The sequence below is a fragment of the Antechinus flavipes genome, chromosome 3 (genome assembly GCF_016432865.1).
Source record: "Antechinus flavipes isolate AdamAnt ecotype Samford, QLD, Australia chromosome 3, AdamAnt_v2, whole genome shotgun sequence".
Lineage (NCBI taxonomy): Eukaryota > Metazoa > Chordata > Mammalia > Dasyuromorphia > Dasyuridae > Antechinus > Antechinus flavipes.
The window spans coordinates 88,796,534-88,822,851 of NC_067400.1; the positions used below are offsets into that span (position 1 = coordinate 88,796,534).

Consider the following 26,318-nt stretch of genomic DNA (forward strand, 5'->3'; position numbering starts at 1 on the left):
AATACTTAGGTAAATAGTTAAGAGTTCAATAAATGTTTGTTAAATGAAGCATTTTTGAACTCTCATTCCACATCACCTAGTATTACATGACACACAGCATAGGCATTCAATAAATTTGAATTGAATTAGAATATTTTAAAAAATCACTGAATGGGTAACTATGGCAGTATATGCATTTGTTAGTAGTATCTGCCCATGAATGAACTGCATTCTAAAATGATTTTGATCAATGTATCAATTGCTTATATTTATACGATTTTAAAAGCAGATCTTTTTAGAAAATGTATTCCAAATCAACATAAAGTAACCAATTTGTTACCTTCTAAATAGTACTGTTCTGAGTGTCATGATATATAACTACTTTCCCTTTAAGAAACAATAAAAAATATTTCTGCAAAAATAGACCCTTCAATGAACACAACAAAAATCCCACAAACCAAGGGTTACTGCTCTTTTTTCAGCCCTACAAACTTGCGAGTACATACAAATCACATACATATATATACATCCACTCTGTTACTCAACTCCAGCACTCATAGAACTTCCCACATTAGTGCACCTCAGCTTGCTAATCACCTTTCCATGAGCCTAAAAGCCAAAGAAGCCCAACTTCAACTTTCTTTTCCCATAAAGAAATGCACAGTCAGCCCCCCACTTCCTCTGAGAAAGAGTTCAGAGTAGCAGACAAGGGGATTTAAATGAATCCAACTAGCTGCACTGCAATTTCCAAGAAACAAGGACTTAAAAGCATAAACCACCAGAAAGCATAATGTTACAGCCTTAACCATGCCTTTTTACTATCTCCCTCTAGTTCTGATCCATAAAACAGTGCTTGCATCACAAAAATCACAGATTTAGAGCTGGAAGTCACCTCAGAGGTCATGAGGTCCAAACACTTCATTTTAAAGATGAGAAAGTGAATCACAGAGAGATTAAGAAATTTGTCCTGGGTCACACAGCTGGAGGAGGAGAGAGGGGGTTTATTTGCTAGATTTTTTGTGATGTGCAAGCTGACAGTCTCTGGGAGAGAGAGGGAATCACTGTTCAGCTTCACTTTGGAAAGCACAGAGAGAACCCAGTTGTATGGCTCAGTGAAACAATTGCATACAAAAGCTCAGAAACATCAGCTTTGAGTAAGGAAACAAGGATAATAAATTGTTTTTTTTTTTTTTTAATTGTTGGTATTGTTTTTCTATTCTGCACACATCAGACCTTCACAAGATGCCAGCTCTAAAGAAGAACTATTCTTCAACAGTCTGCTTGGTGCTTCATGCACCGCTGAAACTTCCTCTCCAAGATACAACTATTTCTCGAATACCCAGGATGGAGTTCTATTCTGAGAGGGTGCCTGAAAAAAACCCAAGAACCAAACGCTAAAACCCCATTGGGGCTGGGACAACCGGGAGCAGGAGGCTAAGCGAGGCGAGACCAGCTTTTCTGCTAGATGAGTTTGGATTAGTATTTTTATCAAGATGGTAATAAAATCCAAGTCTGCAGTCATCTCCTTGGAGGGAGGGAGGAGGGAAGTGGACGACCGTCCTATTAGTGGGGAGAGGGAAAAGGAAGGAAAAGGGAGGAAAAGTCATTTCAAAGCAGGTGAGTCAAACTAGGATACAGAGAGAAACGATCGGTAAATGATGGGTCCCTTCCTAGCTCAGGCTGCTAAAGTGGCAGAAGTCAGCGACCAACAGCTGGCTTGGAAGTTACTGCAACTTTGTCCTCTATCCCACATCACTTGGATGAGGAAGGTGGAGTTCGGAGGGAAGTTGAGTTCTGACACAGTAAAAGAATAAAAAGGGAGGAGATTTAACAAATCGTTTCTCGGGGCCGCTACAGCCTTTTGGGGAGTCGGGAGAAAGGGATGGTGGAACAAGACCGAGGGTCCGAGTGACCCCAGGTTAAGACCCAGAGGGCGCACGGATGCAGGCGGGCGGGTACTCACCTGAGTTTTGAAATAGAGGAATAATGCTACACTGCAGACTACCTGGCCCAGCCCCAGCACCATGAAGGCCACCAGGATGGAGCGAGAGGCAGGCGGAGGCTGGTGCGGGACTGGGGGGGGCGCGGGCTGCAGGGGACCATCGTGAGGGGCGGCGTTGCCCATCTCCTCCGAACCTCGCAGGTACTTGGTGTAGTCTCGGCTGGCGCGGCGCATGGCGCTCTGGGCTCTGCAATCCGTGCCCACCCTTTACCTCCTCCTCCTGGGCGGCAAACTCAAAGCAACTGGCGAGAATGGAGGCGGGGGTTAGGTCACGAGAGAGCAGGAGAGCCTGGGGTCCGCGACTCCTCCTCCTGGGCACAGGCAGCGGGAGCGCTGGCCTCTCCAACTCTTTTAAACCGGAGGAGAGGGCTGGGTCTCGGAGCCAATCAGCCCGGGGAGAAGTTGGCCCTTCCACTCCCACCTCTTCATCTCCCCTGGTTTCCTCCCTCCCTTCCTCTCGTTAGCCCAGCACACCCTCCTCCCCGCCTGGGGCTACTTTAACAGTAAATCCTAACAGCAGAGGCTAAGAATTTTCCTATTCCTGGAAGAGCAGCCCCTTCCCCAGCTGTTCTCTCACTCGCTTTACCCAACTCTCTAACTCAGCCTCCTCATTCCATTGTCTGTATATCGTTCCAGTAACCAAGACTAGCCCGATGCTGGCATTTCTTCCACCCCCAAAACTCTGTGGCTCCCTATTGCCTATGGAAGAAGTCATAAATTCCTCAGAAATCAAGTTTTGGGAAAGCTCTAAAGGAGTCATTGGTGACTGGAAAGAACTATTTAGGGGGATTTCCTCTCTGTCCTGGCCTAGTGAAACACCCCTCTGATCTCTCTCCCTCTTAGGAGCACTGGCAAAGGAAGAGACAGTATTTCCTTTATTACAGAAATAACTTCTAAAATGATTAGTGCTTTTTAAATGTAATGCTAGAGACTTTTAGTGGGGAAGATGATCAGAAAGACACTCCATCACCTGATTTGGGCCATTTCCCCATGCCTGGAATACTTCCCTTCCTCATCTCATCCTTTCTTTAAGTCCCCCGCTGAAATCCCATCTCGTATAAGAAATCTTTTTTTCCACTCTCCTTAATGCTTGTACCCTCCTTCTATGAATTATTTCCAGTTTGTCCTGTCTTTTTTTCTTTTTTATTTTATTATAGCTTTTTGTTTATAAAACATATGCATGGGTAATTTTTCAACATGGACCCTTGCAAAACCTTCTGTCCCAACTTTTCTCCTCCTTCCCCTCAACCTCTTCCTTAGATGGCAAGTAGTCCAATACATGTTAATGTTAAAATATATGTTAAATCCAATATATGCATACATATTATACAGTTATCTTGTTGCACAAGAGAAATTGGATCTAGAAAGAAAGGAAAAAAAAACCTGAAAAGGAAAACAAAAATGCAAGCAAACAATAACAGAAAGAAAAAAAAACAGTTCCCATAGTCCTATCTCTGGGTGTGGATGGTTCTTTTCATTACGGAACAATTGGAACTGGTTTAAATTATCTCACTGTTAAAGAGAGCCATCAAAATTGATCATCATATAGTCTTGTTGCTCCCTTATATATGGGATATATATATATATATCATATATATATCATCATATATCTTGTTGTTCCCATATATAATGACCTCCTGGTTCTGCTCATTTCACTTAGCATTAGTTCATATAAGTCTCTCCAGGCCTCTCTGAAATCATGCTTTTGGTCATTTCTTACAGAACAATAATATTTCATAACATTCCTATATTATAATTTATTCAGCCATTCTCCAATTGATGGGTATCCATTCAGTTTCCAGTTTCTTGCCATTACAAAAAGGGCTCCCACAAACATTTTTGCACATGTGGGTACCTTTCCCTCCTTTAAGATTTCTTTGGGATATAAATCCCATAGTAACACTGCTAGGTCAAAGGGTATATACAGTGTGATAACTTTTTGAGCATATTCAAAATTGCTCTCCAGAATGGTTGGATGCATTTACAATTCCACCAACAATGTATCAGTGTCCTAGTTTTCCCACATCCCTCCAATAGTTATCATTATTTTTTCCTGTCATCCTAGCCAATCTGAGAGGTGTGTAGTGGGTTTTACATTTCTCTGATCAATAATGATTTGGAAGACCTTTTCATATGGCTAGAAATAGTTTCCATTTCTTCATCTGAAAATTGTCTGTTCATATCCTTTGACCATTTATCAATTGGAGAATGGCTTGATTTCTTATAAATTTCAGTCAATTCTCTATGTATTTTAGAAATGAGGCCTTTATCAGAACCTTTGACTGTAAAAATGTTTTCCCAGTTTATTGTTTCCCTTTTAATCTTATCTGCATTAGTTTTGTTTGTATAAAAACTTTTCAATTTGATATAATCAAAATTTTCTATTTTGTGATCAATAATGATATCTAATTCTCCTTTGGTCATAAATTCCTTCCTCTTCCACAGGTCTGAGAGATAAACTATCCTGTATTTATTAAGCATCAATTATGAACTAGAGTTCAGATGCAAAGTGAAAAAATGTAACTTCCTATTCTCAGCCTACTTATTACATCCCCTTGGAGGAGATATGTACACATATAAATGGGTACAAAATAAGCAAGAGGTAATTGAGGGGAAGGAGATGCTACTTCTCTTAAAAGGTGGCATTTGCAATGGATTTTGAAGGAACAAGAAATCCTAAGAAATAGAGGTGAAAATGGAATACATTCCAGAAATGGGGAATAGGCAGTATAAACATTCATGTATGGAGACAGGAGTTAAGAATAATGTGTGTGAAGAACAGAACCGTCAGTTTGGCTAGAAAAGAGAATAATGTATATAATAAGATTGATAAGATAGTTTGGCACCAGGTTCTGATGGTTTTTGAAATCAAAACATAATAGGATACATTTATTCCTAGAGGCAATAAGAAATTATTGGGGTGCATTAAGTAGAGGAGTGATATTGTCAAATCTGCACTTTTTTGCAAAAAACATTCTTTGGATGGATTAGGCAGTTATTATAGTAGTCCAGGAGAGAGAACATGATGGACTAAGCTAATGTGTTGGCTGGATTGGCTGAAATATGGTAATGAATGTAAGTGATATACCACAAAATTTAAGAACTGGTTGGACATGTGGGAAAAGGAGAAGGAGCAATCAATTGTACAATCAAAATTGTAAATTTTATTGACCTGACATATGTTGGTACCTTTGACATAATAAATAGGGAAGTTTTAAAGAATAGATTTTGGGAAAATATAATGAGTTATGTTTTGGATATATTGAATTTGATATGTTTGTGGAGGCCTTGAGTGCCAGTTGTATTTTAGTCAATAGGCATTCCGTAGCCACCAAAGATTTTTGAAAAGAGGAGTGACATGATTATGTGTATTAGAAAAATTATGAAGATATTATGGCTAAAAATGAATTTGAATGGAGAGCTGATGGCAGAGAGACCAGTTAGAAGAACATTAATTTAGCGGAAATTAGACCTTGATATGACAAAATAGCCATGAAACAGAGAAGGAACAGAGCTGTTGCCAGGAAGAATTGATAGGACTTGGCCATTTAATGGACTAGGGGAGTGAGAGAAAAATTCAAGAATTCTGAAGTTGTTAGCTGGAGAAATGGAAAATGGTAGTTGTTAATACAAATGGAAAAGGAAGCACAATAACTGAGTTTGGAAATTATTAAGTTTCAAGTACAGACAGGACATCCTGGTAAGGAGTTCTTAGATGTCCAACCAGAAGTTAGAAATGTGGGTCTAGAGATCAAGGAAAAATTAGGATGGGCAATACAAATGTAGTAATCATGCTCCTAGAAGAGGTAATTGAAGTGGGTGTGCATGAAATTGTCAAATGTCAGAGAATATATATAGAGAAAAGAAAAGAAAGGAGAACAGGACTTTAGGGGACATTCATATAAGAGAGAAGTTGAGAAAATCGGGGCAGGGTGGAAAAAGTTTTAGAGATTGATAGGGTGAGGTTCTGGAGAAGTTGAAAGGGTATAAGATGATAACAAACAAAGGGATTCACTTTGGGAAGGAGAAGGGGAAAGATAGAGAAGAAGAGCAGAAGAGGTTTAGATTTGTGAAAGAGGACAAATAAGAAAATTCACAAGGAAAGGCTTTTTTCCAATACTGTAAGAAGTTTAACTCCAAAAAATAGCAGGATAAATTTAGAGGCTTATGGAGAAAGGAGTATGTCTGGAGCACATAGTACAGGGAGTATAGTATGCTAGAAGATTAATAAAATGATTACTGAGAAGTGATATTCTGATTGAAATTAGACTGATTTGTAGAGCAGAGTTTCTTAAAGTTTTTCCACTTGCAACCCCTTTTTCCCCGAGAAATTGTCATGTATAAGTAATAGGTATACTTGGGTATATAAGTATATAAAACAGGCATACAACTCAAACATTTGTTGGTAATAAATAATAATTTCATGACCTCCCTCCCCCCCACATTGAGTTATATGATCACATATAGGAACTTTACCTACAGTTTAAGAAGCTTTGTTATAGAGGACCTAATCAACAATATTTCTCCAAAAGCATGCTATTGCTCAGAGATAGAAATAAAGATGATAAACCAGGGGTTATATAGCACTGGGTAATGCTGGGAAAGAAACATTGGAAAGTTAAGAAGTTAAGTAGGTTCAAAGATAGAGAAATATGTCATTGGAATGACTCACCAGAGGGTGAAAAAAGGAAGGAAAACAAACAAGAGTGTTGGGCTTGGAGAAGAGAAAAGTAGAGAATGAGAAGCAATGAATAAATCAGTATAAGAGTGAAAAATGGGAATATGTTTGTGATGGGAATATTACCACAGTAGACTGTAGTAAGAAAAATGAATTTCAGTCTTGGAAATCAGACACTCTCAAGTGATGGTAAAATCTACATTGTGGCCATCCCATATAAATGTTGACAATGAATAGAAATGGAGGCCGGAAAAGTAAAGGAGCTTAAGGTGCTAATAGACTAAGATATTAGAAGAGCTATTAATATAAATATTAAAATCACCAAGTATGTTGAGGCTCAAAGAGAAAATCTATAAACCAAATATTAAAATCATTAAGGAAAGGAATTTGTGCTAGAAATCTGAGGATAGCAATGACAATGAGACATGCTCCCAGAATCACCTACAGGCTAGTTAACTTAAAGTCATGATTATGGAATCAAACTATTAAAGCTGGAAGGGGCCTTAGAGATCTAATCTAACATTCCATCTCTGATGTTTTACAGATGAGGAAATCAAAGCCTAGGGCCATTTTGAATAAATCTTAGCATTTTTATGTAATACTTATTATCATAGCCCTGCTCTATAGCTGATACTGTGGTGTGTATTTAAAAAGAGACTAGTCAAAGATAGCATTTTCTCTGCCTTCATGATTTTCTTGATCAACGCTGTCATATTGATGTGTACACTGAGGTAAGATGTAATACAAATACAATATTTTATTCAAATGCAAGAAAATGCCTTTAATTTGTTCAAGTATTCTAGGAAAGAATTTTTTTTTCATATTTGAAACATTCATATGTGAAACAAATCTATTTTGCTTGATATCCTTCACTGGATTTTTATTTTTATTTAATTTTTGGAAGTTGAATATTCATTGTTTTTTAACTAGTTTATTCTATATTTCATCATTTGTGATAGCTATTTTGAAGCATAAGCCTTATTTTGAAACATTGAAGGCAAATGGTACTCCATAATGTTTTTTGTTTAGATACCTCTATCTTTGTATCCCTAATATCTGATAGAGGAGATACTTAATAAATGTCTGTTGATTTCGGATAAAAAAATTAGCAACAATATCTTGATATTCTCCTCTATAACTGAAATACCAAGGACCATTGAAAATGTCACATCCTCCAAGAGATGTTCTTTTGCTGATTTATCCCTAAAAATGCATTAAAATCGTCTCTTAACTGTGTCTAAACTCTCTTGTTATTTAGGTTTACATTGTAGGATTCTTTCAAAGGTAATCTCCCAAACCTATAATCCATTCAGTGATACTAACTCATCTTCTTATTAATTTGTATCTCTTTGGGTTCAAAATTCATTTGGTGGTTTTGCTTTGGAATTACTAAAATTGTATAAATAAGCTCTTTAATTGACACAACCCACCCCGCCCCCCCACCCTATAATAAACTGGAGAAATCTCTTCCCCCATAAATTAATTTCCTCTTCTCAATCTCAAATAGACAGATAAAATCACTTTTTAAATTTATATTTGAAATTAAAAAACATTTCCACATTAGCCATATTTTCCCAAAGAGCAGGAAAAATAAAGAAAATGAAAAATATATATACTTTGATGGCATTTTTTTTTCATCATGAGTCCTTTAAAATTGTCTTGGATCACATTTTTTATCAGAATAGTGGAATCTTTTACGGTTGATCATCATTACAACATTATTGTTACTGTACACAATAATCTCCTGCTTCTTCTCGCTTCATTTTGCATCAGTTAAAATAGGTCTTGCATTGGTTTTTTTTTTTTTCCTGAAGTTATCCCCTCCTTATTTCTTGTAGCACAATATACCCCATCACAATCAAATATTGCAACTTATCCAGTCATATCCCAATTGATGAGTATCTTGATTTTTAAATCTTTGCCTCTATAAAAAGAGCTGTTAGAAGTATTTTTGTACATGTAAGTCGTTTATCTTTTAGTCTGATACCTTTGGGATACAAATCTATCACTGGCATTTCTGGGTTAAAGCGTATACATGGCTTTATAGTTCTTTGGGCAGAGTTCCAAATTATTCTTCAGAATGGTTAGACCAGTTTACTATTCTAATAACAGTTCATGAGTATGCCTATTTTCCCTTATCCCCTCCAACATTTGTTATTTCTGATAGATGTGAGGGGGTTCCTCACAGTTGTTTTAATTTGTCATTTTCCAATCAATATAATTTAGAACATTTTAATATGACTATAGATGGCTTTGATTTTTTCTCCTGAAAACCTTTTATAAACTGGATAATGGCTCTTACTTTATAAATCTGACTCAGTTATATTCTCAGTATATATTTGAGAAATGAGGCCTTTACCAGAGAAGCCCATCTGTAAAAAAAATTTTATATTATTTTATTGTCTATGGTATCTTCCAGAAAAACTCAATTTTACCTGATTATCTCTTTTAAGTAAATCTATTTGCTTTGTATGAGATTATGGTTGCTATCCCTTCCTTTTTTTAAGTTTAACTGAAGCACAATAGATTATGTTCCAGTCCTTTATTTTAATTCTATGTGTCCTTTTTCAAGTTTGTTTCTTGAAAACAACATATTTCTAAATTATGATTTTTGATCCATTCTGCTGCTTCTATTCTTCATTCCATCAGTTGTGGATCCAAGGATCTGCAATATGCATAGCAGCCACATCTCAATTAACTATTTTAGCAGATGGCTAAACCACATTGAGAGTAATTGAGGGGTCTCAAACCAATTGGTGATGATGTCTACCCCAAGCATGTGAAAACTTCCTATAGAATGTGAGCAATCAATTCTAGCAGGTTCTGAAGGCAACAGAAGCTGGGCTTGTGAAGCTATTTGAGCTTGCTTGGTTAGATAACACAGATAACAAGGTCATCTACTGCATCCTAAGCCATTGCCAGTCATTTCAATTTTTGTCTTGCCACTGAACTCTTGAAGAGAAAGTGAGACTGAGGACTTAAGATTTAAGTGCCTCACTTAAGTCTAATTTATGTATGAGTCAAAAGACATCATCCATACCATTTTATCTTTTTTTTTTCAAATTTAGAGCCATCTCCTCTCCCAATGTTCTTATGAATTGTTTGTGCCAAACTTGTGATAGAACCTTCCAAGCTAATATTAGCCTGATCAGCCACAATTGGGCTCCTAGTACTTTGACTCCAACAGAGAGATGTTATTTTGGTCCTCATCAAGAATGAAGAATAACCAACGGATTGTCAATTTCTCTCCATCCCAGAAAAAAATTAAATGACCATGTAATTCTGTGGCATTAACAAATAATTTAGAGGTACAAATGAAAATTTTGAAAGCTACAGAAGACCCAGACTGTAATGGGGCTAACAATAAGGTTGTCCTTTGTAGGGGAAAGAATGATCCTGCTAATTACAATTCTCTTATCAACTGCTACAACTACCATCTGTTGTTCTGCCTGCTTTCAGTTCTAATCTTTTCCTGCCATCATTTTTTATTGTCTTTTCACTCTACAATAAAGGTTTTCATTTTCTTGTGTCTCAAAGGTCAACTAATCTTCCTTCTAAAAAAAGAGATGCAGAAAATAAGATGGGCTCTCTCCAGACCCTATTTATATCCAACATTCTTTGAGGAAATTCGAAATTAAATATATAAAACAATGCCTGTGCTACTTCATTCCATTTAGGCTTCTTGATTTTGGGGTTCTTTTATCCACAAGTTTGCTATAGTCAACTCAGAGACTTGAGAGCAGATTGTTAAATTTTCAGTATTAAATTTTGCATCTTTGAAATCAACAAATGTTGCAAGTCAGGGCTTGATTTATTATTTTATTAATTGTCTAGATGTTTAAAAGAGATAAATTGTGAGTAAAGTAGACTAATTTTGAAAGCATATGATGCATTTTCCCCACAAAGTTATTGTTAAACATTTGTTAGCATATCCCCTAACTATATCCCACAAAAGTTGTTTCCCAAAATTTCTATATTAAGTATTCAAGCATATTTGATCTGAAAGTTTTTCATATTAAGCATCCACACTCCCACTCCCAGCATAATCACAGTCTTTAATAAATTTTCTGAGGTTCTATCACTCAATTTAGTTTGCTTTTCAAAGTCCATTTTTTTCTGACATATTTTCCTCAGTTTATTTGGCAAGTATGAATTTAGTACTTGTTATATTTATAATATCAAGCTTTGTTCTAGATGAGAAAAGAAGAAAGGCAAGACTTGTTACCCCTTGAAGGGAAAGTATTATCAAACAAAATGTTAATTACCAGTTATGGGGAGAATGAAGAAGATGAGAAGCTACAAGCACCAAGCCATGGGGCATTTTACTTTCAAAGACAATTTTTGTAACTTTTTGGAAGTACTGAAATAAGAGCTGGCTAAAGGAATAGAAGGTGAGGAAGGCAGTGAACATGGATCATAACCATGAGTACAGCCCTGATGCATGCATGTGACTTTTTAATTTACAATTGAAGTGAAGTGAGGAAAATTGAAGTGAGGGTCCATTTACCAACTGGAGCGGAGTCCTGGGAAGGACTCTTGTTCCCGAATCATTCTGGATTTTCTGTCACCTAAGGTAATAAAATTTGGGCAACATTTGCACAGATGGTGATAAAACTATTGCTTCCACAGAGCCACAGCTACTTTTTCAGAAGTTGGCAGCATCTGTCTGCTTGAATATAGTTGGGAAATATACAAACAATCATTCAACAAACATGTAGGTATTACATTGAGTACTGGAGTTGCAAAGATAAAAATAAGCTATTCTCTGACTGCAAGGAATTTAAGTTCTATTGAGTGAGACGTTGTGGTAAAGAATATGCACACAAATTTATACAATGTAAATACAAAATAATCCAACTAAATTCTTTCTCTAAATTAATGCTTAAGATATGAATGGCTTTTGAGGATTTCTCTGTCAATGCTAATTTCTTATCTGTTGATTAAATGAGTTGTTTTATTATTATTATTTTGCATCGAGCTAAGGATTTTTCCCTATTTATTCTCAAGTTTTTATTTGTTTTGTTTTGTTTGGAATTTGAGTCGCCTTGAATCACTCAGACCCAGACTAGAAGTATAGAGGCCACTCAAAGTTTTAACCTCACTCTGATCAGCATAGGAACATTAATGGACACCATTTTCCAGTGACCATAGGATAGTTTGCCCCATCTCAGTCAACCTGGTGGTTACCTGTTCTCTTTTTACCACATTAATACAGAAATTAGCGAGCGTGCCTGATCAGCTTAGCTCACTCAATGCATCTTAGAACTCCTGAGATCAAGAAATCTCCACTATCAGCCTCCTCTATAGCAGTTAGAAATATGTGTCACCAAACCTGGCTAGTGTAAGATTTGAAATGCCTTATTGTGTAGCACTAAAAGTCCTGATTTTGGAATCAAGAAAAATCTGAGTTCAAAGTCCTCTAATCTGGCTATTTGGGTGAATGTGAACAAATCAACTAAATTTTCTCACTCAGTTCTCTGTAAAAGGGAACTGTTGTGAAGTTCAAATAAAATGAGTCAAATGCCTTGAAAACCTTAAAACACAGTAAATATGCCAGTTATTCTTAGTCTAAATTTAATTTTAAAAAGTAATCCTTGGGTTAAGAGTTCTCTTTGCTAAAAATTGTATTAAGAATAGCTGTATAAGTCTTGATATATAATTGTTATGGAAGGCTAGTGTGCTATAAGAAAGGATGAACTCAATCATTTTTTTAAAAAATGGGAAAACTTACATGAAATAATGAAGAGTAAGATGAGCAGAACCAAGAGAAATTGTATATAGTAATAGCAATATTGTTTTGAGAGTGAATTTGAGGCAGAGATTCCAAACATGGCTACCATGTGAGGACCCTCTGTCCACTGGACCCTCTGTCCAGTGCCCTCCTTATCTCTACCTTCTCCTATACTTTAACTTTGCTAATATAATAATAAACCTCTTTTATCAATCTAGCTCTCTGGGCCAATAAATGCTTTTATTGGGAACTCGCGCCGCTACTAGACCACCTTGCGCCGAATCTGTACCCCAAACCTGCCACTAGACCTTAACCCTAATTTCATTTAGGTACCCCAAAGCTAGACCTCAACATTTGGTTCCCTGACCGGGAACACCGGAAGCTAGATAATTTGGCGATCAAACTGGACCCCAACCTTTTCGGGGGGCACTCGGAACCAATCTGGGTTTTGAGCTGTTCAGGCAGTATTCTTCCGGGAAGAATCTGCATTCTTTCTTTGGTCTCACTCTATCTCTAAAGGTAATGGGGAGAATATCTGTGTTCCGTCTCACCCTACTTCCATTTCAGGTGAAAAGGCTTCTCTAAAGTCTTTCCTGGAGCAGATGCTTTGCTTGAAGAAACTCCCTCTGGAGAGAGAAAGGCCCTTCCTTTGCATCTCAATGCATTTCTAATCTTTTTTTTCCCGTCACCAGGTAGTCCTGTTCTCCAGCAGGAACTGTTGAGACACGAGAGGAAGTGTCTCTTTAACACCACCCCAGACCAAAGAGTGGTCATGTGGCCGTTCTGGGGACCCACCCCTCTCGGGGTCCCAGGCCAGCGCTCTCTTTGCTCTGTTCTGGGGAGATAGCCGGAGAAACGTTAAGAGGAGCTGTGTTTGAGCCCTTCTCCCATGCCACTGTTAAGTGCAATGGAGTCTCTAATGGTCAGGCTGTAGCCACGAGGAGAAAGGTCACTGAATTGGGGTGAGTTTAGAGAATGTCTCTGCCCACGGCAGCTGCTCCTGGACAGGGGCAAGCGGTCTTCCCTTCAGGTTTTGCTCTCCAGCAAGATTTGGGGGCTTAGATGAGCTGCCTCGCCTTCAAGTTCCAGCGTGGAATCTCCAGAGGAGCCCTCGCCATTCAAGACGCACTGCGCTGGGTAAGATGGCATCTCTTCCTCCCCCACCCTCGCTCTGGCCTTTCCTCCCCCTTCTTCCATGGAGTGGGGAGTGTAGAACTCGAGGCCTGGTTCGGACCTCTCCCATGTGGCTTGGCAACCTGCCGTTTAAATGCTCCTATCCTGTCCCCTTCTTGGGGTTACTGTACAGTGGGGAGATTGGGCACTCAATCTAAATCTTCTCAAATCTCCGGAAAGGTTGTCACCAACTTTTAAAATACAGTTAAAAGACTTCTAAGAGCTTAAATTGCATTCTTATCTTGATTAGATTTATAGGCCTCCAGTTTCCCCTGACTTCTTAGTCTACACCCTGGACCAACACCAGGAGAAATTAGCTTTCCTGGAAATTAAGAGTGAAAGGGCTAAATTCGAGGCTACTTAATACTTTTTACTATAGACAAATAATCTTTTGCTCCCAGCATTTTCTCCTACTTCTCCTTGCTAGATGGGCCATCAGCATTTTACAGGCAGCCCACAGAAGGGACCTGATGCATCTCCTGCTGTCTCCATCTCCACCATGGATGACACCCCGGTTTTAACCTGCTCCCAAGATCTGGGCTTCAACCTTTGGACTCTCAACCGCCCTTCACCCTGGAGAACATGGGACAACTGACTGGGAATGACTGACCGGGACACACACCCCTTAGATGCCCTACTGCCATCCCCAAACCTCATGCCTCACCTCCTGGCATGAACCCCCAAATCTCTACGACCCTTGCCAGCTCGAAGCAGTTAAGAGGAGATCGGCGCCCCTTTTCCCACATGCCTTTGGAGGTGACTGCTTGAGGGGGGGATGAACAGGGGATCCCTGAACTTGGAAAATCCTGGAAGGAGAAAATCTTCAATTCTGTCTCAAGAGACTTTGCCCTATTTCTTTTTCCTTAAATGAATTTAAGTTCCAACTGCTTGAGGGGGGAATGATGCCGGAAAGCTTGCTTTCTAGATTCCCACCCTCTCCTAGTTAATAATGTAAATTGCTCTTTAACTCACAAATCCTGGTCCTTTTGAATTCCAATAGAAGATCTGACCTGTTCCCAGCCCCACCCGGATATGAGCCAACTTTGGGGCTACACCCGAAAGCCCCTCGAGCTAAGTCTCCTATTATAAAAAGGCCACGCTGGGAACCCCTCTTTGCAGAGATTCCAAACATGGCTACCATGTGAGGACCCTCTGTCCACTGGACCCTCTGTCCAGTGCCCTCCTTATCTCTACCTTCTCCTATACTTTAACTTTGCTAATATAATAATAAACCTCTTTTATCAATCTAAAAAAAAAAAAAAAAAAAAAAAAAAAAAAAAAAAGAGAGTGAATTTGAGTGAATAAGTTATTTTGGCCATAATAAATACCCAAATTAAGTACAAAGGACTTATGAAAAAAGTCACTATACACATTCAGAGAAAGAATAGATAAATAAATATATATAGCAAGAGAGAAGGAAGGTAAAAAAAAAAAAGGAAGAACAAAAAGAAATTACATAATCATTTTGTTGTATATTTGAAAGAAATAGTAAGTTGTAGTACTTAGTAGTACTACATAGTACTTTTGCAGTTTCATGTACAATCATTTTTATTGTACTACATTATAGAAATACTTGTTTTATTCCATTAATATGTATTAATGTAAATTTTTAAAATGAAAGAAGAAAGGAATGTACTATATCCTACTCTATGAAATATTCTATAGGCACCATCTAGATCCTGAAGCTAGATACTTGTTATGGAAGCCACTTGCTAGTTGCTGCTGGGAATTTAATTCTGATCTGTAGAATAGATACTTTCATGAGAGAGGATGATAATAAAAGAAGACTGAGAGGCAGTTGCATTTTCTGACCTCTCTCCTCTTCCCTTTTGCCTCCAATTTATTTCATTCCCAATTCACAAGCAACATCTACATCAATAAAGGTTGATTTGCAATTCCTTCAAGTGTGATAATTCACAGCTGTGGGGGCTTTGAGAGAAAAGACCTGCCCCTTAATGTTATAGTCCCCTTTAGACTTTTACAAGCTCTTTGGGTTTCACACTTAGGCATGGTCCTTAGCAGGCACTTTGGGGTAATATTTCAGTCCTTAACCAACCTAACACATTCTTGCTATGGAAAAATGTCACCTCTAATATTTTATGCATCCATTTATTAATACAGACTATAGTCATATCTTATATTTTACAAATATGTTATGAGATTGGCTTAACACTGAGCTTCCCAAAAATTAATATCAGACTGAGATCTGCAAACAGTCCTTTTCAGTTTCTGAGCTAGTGTTGGTTTTTTGTTTTGTTTTGTTTTGTTTTTTTGGTAGCCGTGCTAACACATCTTTGCTACTTTTTTTCCTCAAACTGCTCCTTCTCCTTTTCTTTTAATTTTTGTGAAGGATACTGCCCTTTCTCACTATGATTTCAAAAGGGAAAGATAAAACTTCAGACTAGTTCCTTATTCTTTTTCTCTTTTATTCTATATATTCTCTTTTTTAAATCAAAATAGTAATATTAAAAAGGAATATTTTGAAAAATGAGAAGAATATATACAATTTGACTTTTAATCTTCTCCTTGAGAAAGCTGCCACATTTCCAGTAACATCTCTGTAGAGGTGGGGTTTTGTTATCTGTGAAACAGACATGAGGCCAGTATGATTAAATATAAATACATGTAACATACACATATAGCACACATACATGCATAATATATATAAAGTTAGAATAAAATAGTTTGGAGAAAGAGTATGCTTATAGCTGATAGGATCAGGAAAGGTTTCAGATAGAAGATGATGCTTGATCTGGTTCTTGAAAGTAGTTATGGATTTTTTGAGGAGGACAAAAGGAAGAGGTTATTTCTATGAAGGGGGGAGGGGACCAGGTAGTAGAAAGGCCGGAGACATGAATTAAAGACCAACAAGTAGGCAGGTATAATTGGACCATAAAGTAGATGGAGGGGAATCATCTGCAAAAATAATGGAAAGATAAGAAGGAACCTGGTTTTAAAGAACTTTAAATGTCAAAGAGTTTTCATAGAGGAGCAAACATCATGACTTGGTGCCTTACTATATTCCCTTTATTCTTACTTTATTCTTATTTATTCTTTATTCTGGCTCACATCATGTGTAAAAAACTATTAGCAGCCATATTGACCTCCTTATTATCCCTCATGCAGTGTTTCCTCTCCTATTTTTGTGCTTTTTAACTTTGGATTGGGAACACTGAGTATTCAATAAATTCCAAACAAGAAGTTCCTTTCAATGCAACTGTTGCTGTTCAATCATTTTTGGTCATGTCTGACTCCTTGTGACCCCATTTGGTTTTTTCCTGGAAAATTTCCATTTCTTTCTCCAGCCTATTTTAAAGATAAGGAAACTGAGGCAAACAAGGTTAAACAATTTGCCCCTAGTCACCCAGCAAGTAAATGTCTGAGATCAGATTTAAAATAAGGTTTTCTTGATCACAGACCTGATACTCTATCCATTAAATCACCTAGTTTCCCTATATGAAGGGAAGCTAAAAAAATTCCCATTCTAAAAATAATAATAATAGTTAACATTTGTAGAGTACCTACTATATGCCAGGCACTGTGCTAAGTACTTTACAAATATTATCTCATTTAATCCTCATAACTCTTAGGAAATAGCTGCTATTATGATCTTCCTTTTATAGATGGGGAAACTGAGGCAAAAAGTTTTTTTTAATGTGATCTGCCCAGGCTCACACAATTAGTGTCTAAAGTCAAATTTGAACTTTTCTTTCTGACTCTAAGCCCAATGTTCTATCCATTGCACCATCTAGCTACCTATAAATATCATAGAATGGGAGAGGAGGAGAGAAAATTGCCAGTGCACAAGTTTTCAGATTATAATTCAGGTGGAATGGTTAATCTTACTTTGTAAGATACTCATACTTATTTACTCGGTTAATACTCATTTACTAGGTAGTCTTGCATATTACAATCTGTTCTCACAGTGATAGGTCTAGTTTCCATGGGATAGACTAATTGTACTTGGTTATACTCAAATACTTTCATGATTTTAGCAGTCACCCTCTTGAGGTGAAATACACTACAATACAGACCATTATATACTTCAAGTACAATCATCATCACCATTTATGAAATTCAATCTGAAAAATCACTTAAGTGAAGGGGTCCAAGTTCTGTAAGGACAAATTTTTATTTATACCTTGTCAAGTTTCTCTAACTTCAAAATTCTACAAAATGATGCTACTTTCTCTCTTTATTCTAATGACATTCTCTTTCTCCTTGATTCTGATGCATTTTTTCTGTAAGGAAAAATGCTTTGTATTGTTAATGGATCCTGGAGAAAATGATGTAAACATCTTCATCATTTTCCTCATGGGAACTTTATTTTCTCTCCATCTACCATTTGTTAATGAAATGTTAAGAGATCTTTGTACATTAATTACTATGAGCTAACTGGACCAGTCACCAAGAACACAGACATGACAATGGATACAGCAGGCCATAGTTCATGAGCCATAGATCTAAAGAAAACCAAACAAGAAATCTAGTGAAGGGATGATGTAGAAGTCATAAAGGAAACAGTATTCAAAGGAATTAGCAAGTAAGATCCTTTCAATACTTAACAGTGTGCTCAGTAATTTTGATCCCAGGGAATCGATGTTAACAAATCGCTCTGACAATTTTTATATTTCATTTTTATTGAAGTTTTTTTTTATTTTCAAAATATATGCATGGATAATTTTTCATCATTAACCCTTGCAAAACCTTATGTTTCAATTTTCCTTCCCCTCCCCCACTCACTCCCCTAGATGGCAAGTAATCTAATATATGTCAAACATGGTAGAAATATATTTTTTTATAATTCATAAGCTAAAAAAAAATTTGTAAGATATAATCAATTTTGACCAAAAATCATTACTTAATATATTCTAAGAAAATGTTTTTCTTTGATTCAAACTATCCGTGCAATCCATCATTTATTTTTGTTTTTTCTATTTTGGGTATTTTTCTCATTTACTAAGTAATCTGATTTTTCTTCCTTTTTGCATAGTTTGGGGACATGTGATATCATTTTACTATTTAGTACCTCTTCAACATAATGTGTTGGAATCTTTATAAATTGTTAAGTCATTAGAGTTGATAGAGACAATAATTATCTAATTTAGCATGGTTCAGTATCATTGATCTGATCTTACAAGGAGATGTTTTGGGCCAGAACCTGAAACAAGGTACTAAGTAGAACTAAGAGAAACAATGCTTGTGTTCACAACTTTAGAGAGCTCATATAAGCAAAAAGTATTTAAGTACTCATTGGAGTTCACAAGTATGGGAGATTCACAAAGTAAACTTTATAACTTTGTGAATTCACACCTCCCTTGAAGCTCTTAGGGCCAGAGAGCACTCTGGGAGGAAACCCATAATCCCACTCTCTTGCATCCCATGATCCCTCTCAAAGAAGAAGAAGAAGCATAAATAGAGCTTCAGTGAGCCCAGCCAAGAGAGTTCAGCTGAATTAGATTGGAAAGGAGCACGCTGGGACAGACGCAGAGCACTCTGGGAGATTGAGAGCCAGAAGCCCTCTCTCGGAGGCAAGACAGATGCAACTTGGTTCTGACTGGAGGCTAAAGGAAGCAGAGGCAGAAGCAAAGGACAAAGCTGCAAGAGTTCTTAGAACCAAGTAGAGAGATATGCCCCAACTAACCGGGCTATTTTGGAAGGAGAAAATAAACGTTTGCATTTTTACCAGCTGGCTGCATTTTAGGTGATTATTACTCTTAACTGAAACTAAGGCTGCCTCCAGAAAACCTCCCCAAGAAACTCGCTCCCAGAGAAAACCATCATATATATTTTAAAGAAGAAAAACACCACAATAATGTCCATCAAAATGTATGATCATTTCCAAAATAGAAAGTATCCATTATTACTGACTTCTAATCCTCCTTAAAAACAAATAATCAGTAACTTTTCAATATGTTGATAAGTTTTATCAGTTTTTTTGCCTCTCTTCTTCCTATTTTTCTTTTATCAAAAACCTTTATTATCAGGGTTGCAGCTGAGGAGGAAAGGACAAGGGGAAATGTAGCTAATAGAAAAACATGATTTATTTATTAAAGTTTATTACACACATACTAGCATAATGGACTTCATTTTTCCCCATTACAAAACTGCATCTAAAAGTGCTGCTCAAAATTTACTCCAAATAGGCAATAAATTCATTACAAAATTGAGTGGTGGGAGATTTGTTTCATGACCACCTTTTCCTTTTCTTACTCTCTACTTTAGTATTCTGGTGTCTTTATACTCAAATTCTCAATTTCTTAGGTCTTCTAGCATTTTCCTAGAGTTCTGGAAAGCACCGTTCTACTTCTTTCACACTTCCCTTTTTTGGTGAATAAATTGGAGGGAAATGTCTGTTTTGAACTTTTTAGATTTGGTCTTAAGTGCTTCTTTCTCTACTATAAGGTAGCTGCTGCATTGTCCTATGTATCTATAGCAACTGTTTTGTTTTGTTTTTCTCCCTGAAGGAAAGGGTCTTATTAGAGAGGTTATTTTAGCCTCTGTCCAACTTCTGTAGATCAAGGATTTCATGAATATACACTGTCCTTTCTTGACTGCAACCCTTCTACATCTTAAGAGATATTTTCATATCTTTCTGTGCAGGGAAAAAAGAGAAATCCTGGTTTGATGGCAAACTTTCTGGAGATAAACTTCTCTAAATTCACCCTATCTGTGTGTGTGTGTGTGTGTGTGTGTGTGTGTGTGTGTGTGTGTGTCTTTTTGATGAAGGACACTCAGTCAGTCACCAGGTCCATACACAAAGCTTTCCCAAAGTGGGACCTGCCATAGTCCCACTGGAATAGCCTTCATTGAAATAGGAGATAATTGCATTAACTGTATTGTGTGATATTTAACATATCTTCAGATTAGAGACTTTTATAATTTTTCTTCCTTTTATGTAATTTCCTTGTATAATATCACTTTAGTTCCCACTGGGCCACCCAATAGGGTGTGTCAACAGAACAGGAAGAAATTATAGGTAGGATTCTATGGAGTGCCAGGATAGAAGACATCTGCAGGAGACTTGCACTATATCTTAATTACTGAGAGTAGCTTTGGCCAGGTTAGCTGATCTGCCTTTGGCTATGGCCATAGTGTTTACTGATTTATTTTTGAACAAACAGCTAGCCATTATAACTATGCATTGTGAAAGGCCTTTTTGCATGTGAAAAGAGAGCAAAGGCTAGAGCCAAATGAGATTTGTGGAAAAGGCACTTACACATTTGGGACATACATATAGGCATTTGATTGCCCTTCTCTAAGAAATAACTGCCAAGGGAATTATGGGTCACTGTATATCTGTCTGAATAGTTACAGAATTTGGCAATCAGGGGTTATAGAACCTTGACAATATGCTGCCAAGATAGCAGAATTCTGGAACTTTCAAGAGCCAATTATTTATTTCCAGGGTAAATGATCATTCCTGATATATGCTTTGCATATCAATGAACATATTGTAAGCACTCCATTAATATGTTTAAAAAGAACAGCAAACTATCCTAATTTAGTAGCTTGGTACACTAGAAGAATTTATAGTCCTAAAACCTGAGGATGGGCCTTGGCTCAGCCACTGTGACAAAACTCCAGTCAAAGTCATTTTATTTCTGAGGTTATTTCCATATTTCTAAAATGGGATAAAACCTGTAGTGTCTACTTCACAGGGTTGTTGGGATAAGATTCAAAGTGTTTTACCATCATTACATATAATGTATAAAACCAGTTACTGTTATCACTTTTTCTTTCTTATTTTTTAGTCAGATTTGTGATTTTATTGATATAGGGAATGCTCAGTAAGTGAATATATTTTCTTCTCAAGCAGAGAAGCAGCTGCTAAATAATATAGAACTCTAGAGAGTAGGCTGGGAATCTGAGAGGTTGAGTTATTTGTCCAAAGACACAGAGATAGCAAGTGTCAAAAACAAGAATGAATCCAGGTCTTCTTCATTCAGAGGTCATTTCTTTATTCAATACACCACACTGCCATGTTATACAATGTCTCTGTCTCTCTTACTCTGTCTCTCCCTCTTCCTCTTTGTCTTTGTCTCTGTCTCAGCTTCCATCTCTTTGTCTATCTCTGTCTGTCTCTGTCTGTCTCTTTCTGTCTCTGTCTCTGTCTCTCTGTCTCTCTCTGTCTCTCTTTCTCTGTCTCTCTGTCTCTGTCTCTGTCTCTCTCTCTCTCTGTCTCTCTCTGTCTCTCTCTCTCAAGTTAGAAGTGCAATAGCTATTTATGACCTATACCCTCTGCTTATAAGTGCAGAACCTTTAACCTGTTCTCTTTTTGCCTTGGGTTCCTTCCCCTTTTTGCCTGGTCTCACCACATTGGTGCCAAACTAAATATGAAGACCAGCTTGACTTGAGAGTTACTGGAGCTCAGAACTCTGGAGCTCAAGCAATCTGCTAGCTTCCACATTGCTGACCAGCAAGGATGGTAAGGGATGATTAGTATTTGAGCAGCTCATGAGAACTGCTGAGCTCTTTTCAGAGCTTCTCATCCATCTCTCATGTCCATCTACCATCAAACTCTCACCTGTGGCTCCAAGAAGCTGTAGCATGTGCTGCAGTAAAACCATTAAACCAAGTTAAGGGTAACTGATAAGCTTCAAACCTGTCTGTGACTTAGAGGGCATCTACCCCAAACATGGGAAGACTTCCCCCTAGCAGAATGGATGCATGAGAATGACTCATTCCAACGGCTATGAGAGCAGCTGAAATGGGCAGTGCAAGGCGCTTAAAGCTTTGTCAGACCTCAAAGATATCAAGGTCATGCACTGCATCCTGGGACATTACCAATAGTCTTGACTTTTGTCTCACCACTGAACTTCATTTGCCCAAGAAAACTAAGGCTTAATGACTTCGTGTAACTCTGTCTCACTTGAATCCAATTCACAAGTGAGTCAAGATCTCACCCATGATGTCATTGGTTCGCTTTGAAAATGAAAGATGAATAACTATTACCATACTCAGCTATGTTTTGGTTTTTGTTTAGCCTTATTCAATAATAATGGCAGGATGACATTCTTGTTTACCATTCTTTTGTTTATGTGAATTACAAGCTATAATATTCTCTTTCTAAGCTTATTGATTCATGGGCTTAATGTTACTTAAATACGCACTGCGTTTAAAACTAGAGCACTTCAGAGAAACTAGTTTGTATGTATGTATTCTGTCACGGATTTAACATATGTTTTTGTATTCCCATGTTTGTTATTTAACAGATGATTAGGAGGGGATGCAGGATAGAGATAAGGGTATTCGCCCACCCTTTATTTTTGATATTTTTGTCCCAATTATCAAAAATATTCTATTTGTGTTGGAATTTTAAAAAATACATTGCAATTCAGGTAACAGGTTATAGAGGCAATGTAAGTAAAGAATCATGGTGGTTTAGTAGGAAAAATCTATCTGACCCCTAAATTTCAAAGGATTATTTAAAACCCTTTCAGTGGCTTATGTTTATTCCTATTTGAAAGTTGTTGGTGTGTGCAGATTCTCATAATTTTCCACTGACAATTTTTTTAGTCTAATTCAGCATTTATTATGCCTTTTGTACCATGGTAAAGTCTGGGTATACCAAACCTAAAGTCTCCAAATAGTCCCTTGTTCTCTAGAAGCTTACATTCTACTGAGGGGTATAATGTATAAACAACTAATTAAAGAAAAGATAATTTGAAGAGTTATTGTAAATGAGGGAAAATGAAAGATTTCTTCTACAAAGTAGAATCTAGATTAAACCTAGAATGAAGCTAATAATTCTAAGATAAAGAGGTAAAGAAGGAATACATTTTGGACATGGAGCTCAGCATGTACAAAGAAATGTAATTCATAAACAGAAAGCTGAATGTGGAGAATAACAAATCAGACTGACTGGTGAGAACATAGTGTGCATGAAGGGGATGAATGTAAAATAAATTTGGAAAGGTAGTTGGAACCACAATACAGAGACTTTTATAAAAAATTTAAAAGGAAATGATTTATTCATTATATTATTTATGTCAACATGACGGTCAAAATTAATCTTAAAGATTCATATTTTATTTCACAATGTTTCATTGTGTAGATATGTATGTATTTATTTTCCTTAAAGTTGTTTGTTATTCTAATGTTTTACAACTCATGTTTTGATTTTTAATTAATCAGAAGACACTTCCAATTCATTATAAAAGCAGATGGCATGTGTCACTAATAAATTAATGAAATTAATGATAAATGAATTCAACATTGGCTTAATGTATGACAATATACTCATAAATGCTGTATATTTTCTACGGGAAATGTGTGTTGCATTATATAAAGCTTAGACTTCCTTATTTTAAAAGAGTTTGTACATTGTTCTGCTTTGGTTGATAGAAAATTGTTTAGCTACTCTTACTTTTATGTGAGTCTTGCAAAAGTCTCTGTCTTTGAGGTTTTTTGAAGAACTATCCAGTTAACAGGAAATAGAACAAAACCTTGTGCTTTTCCCCTTCCCCACCCCCCCAGCCTTGACTGCCAGATTCAATTCTAGTGGTTGATTTTCTAACTTTCCTTAGAGCCTAAGTTTTACTATTATATATTTATTATTTGTCTCCTTTTCTCCCCACCTGTCCACCTAACTCATATAGTGTTTTCTTTTTGCTTCTTTAGGGGGGAAAGTGGTCTATTGCACTATATGCATGTTAAGAATCTTCTAACTCCATCATCTGTTTTGTTATTGTTGTTCATTCATTTGAATTGTGTCTAACTCTTTGTGATCCCATTATAGAGGAGAAAATTTTTGAACTTCTTAGGTCACAAGAATTACAAAGGAGATTTCCTATATAAGATTGGCTTTGAAGCTCACCATATGAGTAACTTCAAGAGGAAGACTTCCAGAATTTTTGAATTTAGTTCTGGGCTTTCCAGAGAGAAAAGATTTCCTATTCCTTCAAGAAGGAAGAAGATGGGTCACATGGTTCCTGTGAAGCATCCTGTTTGGAAGCAAAACCTCTTATTTACTCACATTAGTACATTTCTTACATTAAAGTGGTTAGATTATTCAGTAAATGCCAAATAATATTTACTTACAGGGGATATGGCAGGAGTAGAGGTGGTAAAGTCTCAATGACAGAGTGGTACAATGAGTCTTAGATTTGTTTCGTATAATTCTAGGGAGAGGAGATTCATTGGAACAAGGCAAAGTTGTTCCTACAGCCACCCTAAGTTAGATTCCCTTTGAACGTGAGGGTGGGATTAAAGAGTTGTTTGCTTGCTTTCTGATTCTGTATTTGTTCATGAGCTCCAATGAGTCCTGAGCATCTTGTACACCTGTGGAACAACATTAAGTTTGCTCATACCCAATATTATATATGCTGAAAGCCAATTTGGGCAGGCTCCAGGTATACCTTTTATTTCTACTATTTCTCTGGAATTTTGGTCTAAGTTTAGGGGAGAACCAAAGAGGGAAATGACTTTCTTTGAGTGGCCCCCATGCAATGGCTATAGTATTGTGAACTCAGAGTCTCCTGAAGTCCCCCAGGGCATGCTATCTTGGTAGATTCAAGAGGTGTGAGTGGCAAGGAAGAGCAGACCGACCGCCATGATATTTGTCTATGTGGCTCTGTAAATGGTGAAGCTGAGGACTAGAGTCTGTGGGACTGTGTGTTTGTGGAGGGCATGGCAGTGGTAAGCTAGGAGACAGCCCTTCCCAACTGATCTGGGGTGGTGAGTCAGGGGAATGGAGCATTAGAAATCCTTCAGCTCAACATAGTAGAAATGACAGATGAACATGCAGCCTTGGATGGTGGAGATGTTTTATTCACAGGCAGGAAATTTTTTGTGCGTCTCTTCAGAAGGATGAATCAATGTGGAGCAGAAATCCTGGCTGATGCTTTCAGGGATTAAGCTGTTTCCACAATGCCAGTGGCTGATGCTCTGTATCTGAAAAGTTTCCATAACATGGATGGACCCAACTTGATTGCTGTGGGCTTCAGGGAACCTACATAAAAGCTTTCAAGATCATTCAGCAGATGATTGACCACCGCTACAACAAACTGACAATGCTTAATGACATGGCCACAATCTGTGTGTATTTAATTATTCTGAACAAAGGGCTTGTCTTGTTGCATCAAAGCCTGGGGAAGAATACCCAGAGAGTGCTGAGGTGTTTGAAAAACTGAGAGACCACAGACAGATACCTGCCAGATACACAGAGCTGAAAAAAATTTTGGTTAACCAAAAGATAGACTTGTGAGTTCACAGAATCTCCTAATTACCGCAGAATAACCATACATGCAAGGCCAATAATTCTGTACCTAATCTTGTTCTGAGTGACAATGTCAGAACATTACTAATCTATTTAAAAAGTTAATTTTCATTTTCATTTCTTTTTGTCATTTGTTCTTCTCCCCACCCCAGGTGGTACTTAAGTTGTAGATCTGATAGCTGAATAAGTCTAGGAAATGTCTTAACAAACTATTACAACTTGATTGGAACAAGGAAAACACTCATTTTAAAGACTTACATCAAATCCTTTGAAATGCCAGTATATTCAGAGGACTATTTTTGTCAGATAATCTCTCTTATCTAAATACCATATGCATATAATAATATTCCCATATAATTCCTTTTCCTATTTTCCCCTCTGTCTGTAAAATTTCTTGAGTTTGTCTTCTAATAATTTTTGCCTCTTTTTGTACCCCTAACACTTACTATAGTGCCTGACATATAGTAGGCACTTAAATGTTTCTTGACTATTGACTATACTAAATCTAGAGCTGGAAACTCTCTGAGTCAATCTA

At 37.1% G+C, this 26,318-nt stretch overlaps 1 protein-coding gene and 1 pseudogene across 1 annotated transcript in view; one reads left to right on the plus strand and one right to left on the minus strand.

The window, feature by feature from the left end:
- Window positions 1-2,344, minus strand: part of TNFSF11 (TNF superfamily member 11) — a 51,453-nt gene extending 49,109 nt beyond the window's left edge. Inside the window, exon 1 of the mRNA XM_051983866.1 lies at window positions 1,943-2,344. Coding sequence (XP_051839826.1) covers window positions 1,943-2,155 — 213 coding nt within the window. The 5' untranslated portion in view covers window positions 2,156-2,344. The remainder of the gene's footprint in view (window positions 1-1,942) is intronic.
- On the plus strand, window positions 2,233-25,771 carry LOC127557045 (N(G),N(G)-dimethylarginine dimethylaminohydrolase 1-like; annotated as a pseudogene).
- Window positions 25,772-26,318: the final 547 nt, after the last annotated feature.